This window comes from Phocoena sinus, chromosome 10, assembly GCF_008692025.1.
Source record: "Phocoena sinus isolate mPhoSin1 chromosome 10, mPhoSin1.pri, whole genome shotgun sequence".
Lineage (NCBI taxonomy): Eukaryota > Metazoa > Chordata > Mammalia > Artiodactyla > Phocoenidae > Phocoena > Phocoena sinus.
This window is the reverse complement of record NC_045772.1, coordinates 32,314,684-32,324,101: the sequence shown is the minus strand read 5'-3', so window position 1 is coordinate 32,324,101 and position 9,418 is coordinate 32,314,684. Positions and strand designations below refer to the sequence as shown.

General features: G+C 36.9%; 1 protein-coding gene across 3 annotated transcripts in view; it reads right to left on the bottom strand.

Moving 5' to 3' along the window:
* Positions 1 to 364: 364 nt before the first annotated feature.
* The window catches only part of C10H12orf50 (chromosome 10 C12orf50 homolog), a 34,323-nt gene continuing 25,269 nt past the window's right edge, over positions 365 to 9,418 (bottom strand). The window contains exons 8-13 of one of the 3 annotated variants that reach the window (XM_032646331.1): positions 8,861 to 8,968; positions 7,401 to 7,517; positions 5,843 to 5,947; positions 5,388 to 5,591; positions 3,900 to 3,992; positions 365 to 679 (exon numbers count right to left, since the gene is read on the bottom strand). In XM_032646331.1, coding sequence (XP_032502222.1) covers positions 654 to 679; positions 3,900 to 3,992; positions 5,388 to 5,591; positions 5,843 to 5,947; positions 7,401 to 7,517; positions 8,861 to 8,968 — 653 coding nt within the window. In that variant the 3' untranslated portion in view covers positions 365 to 653. The remainder of the gene's footprint in view (positions 680 to 3,899; positions 3,993 to 5,387; positions 5,592 to 5,842; positions 5,948 to 7,400; positions 7,518 to 8,860; positions 8,969 to 9,418) is intronic. The other 2 variants (XM_032646332.1, XM_032646333.1) reach the window with 2 other exon arrangements.

Sequence of the window (9,418 nt, the reverse complement as noted above, 5' to 3'; positions counted from 1 at the left end):
GTAGGAAAATGTTTATTTTTCAGTTTTGAATGTAGCACATTTCAGCAGATAGATTTTGTAGTTGTCAATTAAAAGACATTGTTCAGCAACTTCCCTGAATAATAAACCAATCTTTGTCTCTTTCTACAACACACTGAAGTGTATTTCTATTAGAATTCCTCTCATACTTACCACCAAACTGTAATCCTGGGACTTCATTGAATTTGTTTACATTTTATCTGTAACTATCACGGACGCCCAGCTTAAAATCTAGGTAAAGAAAGAAAATGTGAGGTTTCTTCCTTAAAGAATATTGCAAAATAGAAATCAAAGGCACAGTTTTACTCCTCAATCTGTGCAATCTTAGTTTACAATTAAAGAATGATTTTAATTGTCAAACTTTTAAATTTTATTAAATGTTTGTGGCAATGCATTGAATGAATTCCAGACTTATATAAATACACAGGCAGCTGTTTGTAATTTGCATTTTTATCAGTTTTGAAAGAGCACAATGTACTTCCTGCATCTTATTTTCAGAATTTGCAATTATCATATTTGGCTATCCAGTATACAGTATGGACTACTTGAGTATCTCATTCTTGGAATTTTCATTTTGATTGTAAACCAGATGATCTCTGGCACTTTTCTCTTTTCTCATTTTTCAACCTCCAGGTTTACTTCCTCCCATTTCTTCTTGGCTCTAATAATAAAGTAGAAAAAATATTTCAATTATTTTCTTTTTCAGGGTACCGAAAATTTGCATTTCTTTTGCTAATCAGTTACCATAAATCTAAAGACAAAACAAAAACTAAGCTTATCGTTCTAATTCATAAATTTTCAGAATGCCATTCAAACTAATTCCACTTCTTTCTGAAGCTCGCTCGCTGTGATTTGAATTTAGATGGAGGGGTGGAGAGGAATGGAAATAATACTACAGTATGTAGAAGGCTGCAACATGGGGCACCCAGAATGAACAGAATGAATGTCCCCTCCTCTGGAGAAAGGCACCTCCAGTCACACCAGCTGTATGTCTATCAGAAAGGACAAGTGGCCTCAAGGAAAGGCTGACAATGACATCTCTAACTGCCTTCAGCTCCTTTCCTCGATTCCTGCAGACACATTTTCCTCTTCTATTGCATTAGCCTCATAGCAGCCAACATTGTCCCAAAGACTCCTCTCACCCAGTTACACTTCTGAGGCCTTGGCTCCAGATATTCCTTAGAGGAGTAGACTAGTGGCTCTCTCTAGCAGTCCACCTGTCCCCTGGGAAACACTGAAATCTCTCCTTTGTGCCCTGGCAGGAAGTGCAGGGGAGGAAACACAAGCTACTCTTTCTCTCCCTATTCTGGTGATGACAACAACAACTGGAAAGGATAAGAGTTTAGGGGTGGGCTTCCCTGGTGGTGCAGTGGTTGAGAGTTCGCCTGTCGGTGCAGGGGACACGGGTTCGTGCCCCGGACCGGGAAGATCCCACATGCCGCGAAGCAGCTGGGCCCGTGAGCCATGGCCGCTGAGTCTGTGCGTCCGGAGCCTGTGCTCCGCAACGAGAGAGGCCACAACAGTGAGAGGCCCGCGTACCGCAAAAAAAAAAAAAAAAAGAAAATTTGCATATAAACTTAGTCCCATTCAGTGCTTTCTTAGCTACTTCACATGTATATGTCAATCACATTCAGATTTGAAATTCTGAGGGTTTTTCTCCCTCCCTTACCTTCCTGCTGCTTATCCTAATTTCTAGGGTTGGGACTGGGGAGGATGGTTGCTGCTGTGTGACAGGTAGGAAAAGAATGTCCTCTCAACAATCTTGGGTTTCAACAAGGTGTGGGTCCTGTGCTGGTGAACAGTGGCCCAGATAACATAGTCTAAGGTTTCTCAGGCTTTAATGTGTATCCTAATCACCTGAGGATCTTGTTAAAATGCAGATAATGATTCAGTAGGTCTGAGATGGAGATTCCACACCCCTAACAAGCTCCCAGGTGATATCACTGCTGGTGGCCCCCAGACCATACTTCACGTAACAGGGGTTTGATCAGTGGATGATGGCTTGGTTTCTAATCGACTTCCTGGCACAGCAAACAGTTGAGTTTCCAGCTGAGTCCTCCCCGGAATAGCACCCAACCACAAAGGCATCTTTTTGATGCTATCCCTTTAGGCCTAGCCAGAAGACTTTGTGTAGACCTGCTGGTCCTCTCTCCCAGGAACTCACTCTCACTTGAAACTCACAGGGTTATGTGATGCCCTCCCAATCAACCCTGGAGCTCGGCAATCTCAAGAGGCTCTGTCTCCAGCCCTCTTGCGTTAGACGTGCCTCGTCCCCCCCACAACCCCACCACCAGATGGCGTTGAGAAACTCTCTCCAAAGCTTCCTCCCTAGATTGCATCTGGGAAGTACAATGCAGAGCCTCTTTATACTCAGATTCTTAAAAGTTCCAGAGGAATTCTATCATAGACCTTTCTATCCCTGGGCCCTGGCATAGCTGGAGGTGGTGGGAGAAGGGGAGGAGGGAACTAGTACTGTGTAAGTGGCTTCACAGTTTCTGCTCTCCTGCTGTCTCACCATACCCTCCTCCTTACTCTTCAGATTGAAAGAAAAGAGCAGTTTTGTTGGCTCACATCCCCTGTCACATCCCTTTTCCTGTGGCATATGTGGATGGTATGTGCTTCATACTCTCAAGTGACCCCTCCTTCCTCCAAATCCTTTAGTGATTCATGTTTCACTGTGTGGGATGGGAGGGGAGAAGGCTGCTGCAATACAAGAGTAGTCACTGGGACAGGGGCAGGGGGGTGAGAAGCACATCCTTTAATACTTCAAATAACATTCCACCCACAAGGAAACGGTGGGAGAAAAAGATGTGACTTGACAATTGGTAGTTTTATCTAGGATTTTCATTGCCTTTTCACCTCCTTCCCCCCAAAATTAAGTGCAACCCACATGAAGTGAAGAGGAAATATAATCAATGAAATAGTGCCACAGCAGAGTTTTCTTGCAGTACAATATGATTTGGGAAGAGATGGGAAAAAAGAAAACAACTGACTCCGGTATAAATATATATACAGGTCTGAATACTGCATCACAGTTATAGTCAAGAGTTTATAGGGAAATACTGCTTTAGAAGATCTTAGCTGTTTATTTTGGAAAGTGTACAGTTTCTAGTCTGGATGTGTTCTGATTCATTCTGGGAACCTCTCATATAAGAGTTGATGGATTTCAGATGATTCTGAAAGTTCTAGGCTACTGATTTAGGTAGGAACTCCCTATCTAGGTCTTTTTCTGAAAGGTTCAGCTTTCCAAAAAATAACTGAAACCATTTTATCCTATATGGTTTTCCAAACCCACTGAGCCAGCCCCAGAATAAGCTGGGAGAAGACAACAAGCTTTTTAGTATAAGAACCAGATCCCAAACCTGAGGCTGGATCTGCTACAAACCTTTACACTGAGGAGGTTCCTGGAATCCCTACACCCTCCCAGAGCACAGAGCACAAGGCGGAGACCATAGTCACTTTGAACCTCCCAGCCTAGAAACTACGTCTTAGATGCCTTGTCAGCCAGCCCAGCCAATATGTGTCCATGGTGGATATAGTAGGGCTTTAATATTTTGTGTCAAAATATGGATTTATATATTGCTTTGTAGTTCAACAAAGAATGCATCTTATATTACATAACTGCTGAAACTGCTATGCTTCTAAGGAGAGAAATATATCAAAAGATTTCTGATAAAATTAAAATAGGCAAAGGAAAACACAATAAAAAAGTAAAATTAAATTGCTAGTAGAGAAGATATCTACTACTAAACTCCAAGTAATTATGTTCAGGTATATGGTGAAAACTTTCTAAATTTTCTAAAATATGTTCCTTGAGCTTAAAAACTTGTCATTTATTTTCAGAATTGTATGATACATTAAAATCACTAGTAAATATTTACCTGAATATATCTTTTCAGTTTTTGAATATGTTTTTGAAAAAGGAATTCTTTTTTGCCAGGCTGAACCATTATATGATGCTGACATATATTTATCTGAGAGAAAAAGGAAACAGGAATTAAATATTTTATAATGTTAAAATCATATTCCAGGAGCATTTCAAAGTTATAAATGTCTCAGAGGTGAAGCTATTCTCTAATAATTCATTTTACCATTTCAAAGCTAAGGCATCAGGGATACAAGTGAGCTTATTAAAACCATTTAAGTTATCAATGAACACGGTTATACATCTCTTAATTGACTGTTCAGTTCCTCAAATAAGGCTTGCTCCCACGAGGCTAAGCTAGAGAAGAGTATGATATGTGTATGTAATCAAAATGTTTCATTGCCTGGCTTTACCATGATTTTACATAAAATTCTGTTAACATTTGCAGAGCTAAAGAAAGGAAGGAAGGAAGGTAGGTAGGTAGGTTGGTGAGGCCACCTTAACACAAATCTAGACTGTGGCATCAAACTGTTCTGGTAGTTACTGTATTCTTCACAGCTAACTACTCACAGTAAAATTATAATAAAATTAATAATAAAATAATAGTAGTAAATAAAATTAAAAGTCTGTTTCACTTAAGAATATCCTTATTTTTATATATAAATCCATACATCATTCCATTCTAAAACAAATAGAAGAAAATAATTTAAAAGCTAACTTCTATTTAAACTGTAAAAGGAGGACCTAAGAGAGACATAGAGTTTTCACTTATGTTTCAGAAAGTACACAACATTCAGAACTCTACTAACTAGACTATGCACACAGGAGAATACAAACATGAAATTACAGGGAATTGAGTGACCTTTTGTTAAGTTGAGAAGACAAACCCAACTTTAAAAAGAGCCAAATTCATCTGAGAGAGGGGAAAAAAAAAAGAGAGATTTGGTTCCCTCCTCCCTTGTGTCCTTGTACTTCCTGAGAAATACTATGACTTTGCCTATTACATGATGAAATGATTTAGAAGCAATCTGGGCATGGGTGGGAGAGATGAGAGGTTGTCAAAAATATTGCAGTTAACCCCCAAACTAACCCTTTCAGAAAGTAATCATGAAGGCCTAAAGAAAAACCACAGCACTAGACAGAAAGTGATAATTGAACAATGCAGTCAGTGGAACAAGAAAATGTCAACCATTCAAAAACAATCCTCAAGAGTGAAATAAAGTTATCCAGGGGGAACAAAGTGCAGTGCTCTGAGACAAAATTCTAGAGAGGGTCATGTCAAGCCATCTGCATCCAACATGTTTTCTCCAATATCCTTTAAATCACGTGCACTCCTGCACATAGACAAAAATCCTCTTACTAGTTTTCTAAGATGTTATGGTGGTGATTGCCTGGAAAAAGAAGGGGGTGGATAGCAATTAAGATTAGTTGGACCATCAGGAAATTCCATGGGAATGCAAACCACAGACATGAGTAAAGAGCCTATATAAGTGTAGAACTCCACCTGAACAGAGGTTGAATTTGGGTTCCTTGTTAACATCAACTTTATTGTAGGACCCGTTTGTGGGCCTGCTGCGGGGAGGTGCATTCATTGAGACAGTTCTGACAGCATCTCTCTGACCATGGATATAGGAGTCATTCTCAGAGTTTCTGTTTTTATTATTGCGATGGTAACTCATTTTATTTTTGGGATTTGGAGCCTGTACTGCTATAAAAGAAAGGGGGAAGAGAGTGAGGGATAAAACAAGCTGGTTTCACACCCGTAAATAACATATTGCACTTTAAATGTTTGATAGCACAATGGAAGATAATGTAAGCTAAAAGAACTAAGTTTATAAGAATTGGGCTGACATCTAAAATAACATGTTGCATGACAATGACTTGTTTTTCTGCTAGAAAATATTATTTAATCTCTTTTCAAATTACAATTTAGGAATATCAAATACATAGACACTTTACCTCTCTGCATTTCTGGGCCAGGAAAGTTCTTTGGTTCATCATAAATCCATTTTCTTTTTTTCAGGCCTTTAAAATGAGGCTTCCTCACTGGCTGGACATCATTTACTTAAAGAAGATACAAAGTTTTACAGTTTTTAAAGAGACACTTTCATCTGAAAATTACTGAAGGTGATAATTACATATCTGTGCATTCACATGTCAAGCAAGAGAAAAAAATAAATGTACCACCCCAATACTTTACTTTCTAGAACAAAGGGTTATTTAATTTTAAGTACCAAAAAAATCTATCTTGGAAATTGATTGATGAGAAAACTTTCAATAAGTAACATTCCTTTGGAGAAAAATGCTTTTCTCCAAAGGAATGTGTGGATCTTTTTAGGTTTAAAAGAACATAAAATTACAATCCAAATATAATTATATATCTCATTATAATGTTATTTTTAAGTAGTTTTAGAATAGTTATTTTGAACATAAATCTTTTTGTACTTTTTAAGCCTAAACTACTACTTCTTAAGAAGTTGCATTAGTGTAAAATACTTTAATGACTATTACCTTACTGTTTTAAGATCTTAAGAAGTTGGGGGTATAGATAGTTTGGTGAAACAAGCCTCAATAATCAGAATTTGTAAGTGCTAATATCACTAAGTTATTCACTTCTTGCTTGCATGTTTTTACGTGGAAAATTTTATGTGCATGCTCAATTTTCCAGGAATTTCTAAGGTACATTTCTCCAGAGTATCTTAAAACCATCTAGTAAAGAGGAGCATTTTTTATTATTTCTCTGTGTGGAGATCCTAAACATTCACAAGTAACTACTACACAGAGAAAATGAACATCAAATTCACTATGTAGATTACATTAGCTCTCTACAGTGGGCTGATTAATCTCTCTTTGCCCTAGCTCTCATCTTCAGCTTCAGCAGTAAACCTTCAGTGAAGCTCTGATTCACCACCTCCTCTCCAAACATCATGCTCCACCCTTACTCTCATGCTCCCACTCCTAGAACTTGGAAACCATATTTTTCACAAGTGTCACTAAACTAAGCTGCTCTGAGGTAAACCATCACGGTTCCCTTTGTTTCTCAGCTGGGGCTGAAGAATATTACAGGGGTTCAATAAATGAAATAAGGAAAAGGAAGGAAGGAGGGAGGGAAACAGGAAGATTCATGAGTCTTAATTGTATCAAGAGAAGAAGCTCCAAGTACTAAAAAGCAAGGAGAAGCCCAATCAAGAAAAATAATCTGAAACATAATAAAAATTTGTCAACGTATCCCAGCACGGGTTAAATTTAAAATGTACTAATGAAGCTTCAGAGAACGTAGTATATTATTAACTTTAATATCTAAATTAAACTAGTGGGAAAGTGTATAATTTACTAGGACCTACATCACAATTCATTGTCAATTAGAAGAATATTGTGTCTTTAATTCTTAATCCTGAATAGTTTTCAAACCATCCTTTTTTCTTTCCTTTTTAAAATTCTACTGCAAATAAGCAAAATAAATCCACAATAAGGCAAATATATCTAAGGCCAAAAAGTGATAGAGCTGATGTCTCACTTGAAGAAGGGTCCTCTCTGCACTTCATACTGATATTCTCAGTAGCATTTAATACATGCATTGTAGGTACTAGTCGGGTAGTTAGTGAACGCTTTGGTTGAGGACTGTCCTTGTTATCTTTTAAAGCAAATTAAGAAAATAGAATGTCACTATTAGTAAAAGGAAGTGTTTCCATTGGTATTTCACTTTGCAAGCATTATATGATGGGCATACCTATTTAAAATATATATACGTATATTAATTTTTAGAACCCACCACTGAAATTCCCTAATTACCACATTGAGTCCCCCAAATTTGTCACTAACAAAACATTAAAAATTCAGAAATAACAGCCATTATCTTCAATATGTAAATTATATATTTGTGGCAATATTTTTAATACCTCTGTATAATAAAATACAAAAAAATAAAAGGTTATCAATTTTACATCAAGTGTGCCAGTTTAAACCAAGGATGAAGAAATATCTGTAACAGTCGTCATTTGTTCTAAGCTTTGGAGCAGGGCCATCCAATAGAGTTTTCTACAATGATGGAAACATTCTAAATCTGTGCTGTCTGAAATGATAGCCACTGGTCACATGTGGATATTGAGCACTTATAATATGGCTGGTGCAACTGATGAGCTGAATTTTAAATTTTTATTTAATTTTAATTAACTTAAACAGCCACACGTGAATGGTGGCTATGGTTATTAGTGTAGTTAGAGGTGTGTGTTTTTTGATGGATTGAGCAAAAGAGAGGAAACAAGATTTACATATAATTCTCCATAAGGAGAATTTGATCACAAGTGTCTTCCTGTTCTTGAGAATATTTATTTAATGGTGGGGAAAACAGTAGATGTAACTGGTTAATATTTAGATGGAGAACATGTAAAGTTCTCTAATTACAGGACAGCTGTACTGCCTGTGACTGAGAGAGCTGCCCAGCAGAGGTCCCAGCTGGGGGATTCTAAGCACAATAAAGGCAGCATAACACTATAGAGGGTGTATTTTATTATCATATCTCTGGATTATTCACAGACTATAATTAGTAATAATCATAAAGTGGGGAAGTCAGCGTGAGAATTGATACTCTTCTCAGTATATATATCTTCACAAGTCTTTCTAAGAAAATTCAATCACACTGAATATTGGAAGATGAAAAAAAAAAAAACAACTAAAGAGGACTGGGTATTACCATTTAAGAGGACCAATAACTTTAGAGCTAGCAAGACTCCTAGAAATTATGTAGTCCAACAGGCTAATTTTTCAGATAAGGAAACTGAAGCTAAAAAAAAGATGAAGCCCCATAGGCAAATAATTAGGGATAGAGCCAGGACTGGAAACTTAGGGCTTCTGACTCCTCTCTAGTGTATTTTGTGTATATTTTTATTTATAACCTTGCCTCTACAACAATCATGCTTTATATTTAACTTGTCTGTACAAATTACAAATGGATCAAAATATAGACTGGCTTATTACCTTTAGCATTTGAATATTTCGACATCGTGATTTCTTTCTCTTCAGTTAAAGCTTCATTTTCATCTACTCCAAGAAATATGATCCTCTGTGGAATGTAGCAGTCACCTCCTATGACAATAACTTACTGTCAGTGGCAATGATGGCAGAAAATTGTACAAAACTATCTTTTAATACAGGATAATCCTCCCCTAAAATACCCCTTTTGCACAGTTTTATGTAAATACTTCTCAGTGATACCATCACCATCTCTATACATATCATATATGTTTCGATTAATACATGTGTATATATATATATATATGTGTGTGTGTGTGAAAATACAGTATGTACACTTACAAATAATTGGAAGAAAATTCACACAGTCAACACAATTTTCCATATAACAATCTTTACCACATTTTAGAGATACTCAGAGTAAATATAATTTATCTTCCACACAATATCTTCAGATATATGAAAGCAGTTTTTATGTTCCTTAAAGATCTTCTATATTCCAGCATAAATATTCATAGTTGCTTTAAATATTACTTAAATACTTAATTTCAGATCCTTGACCAT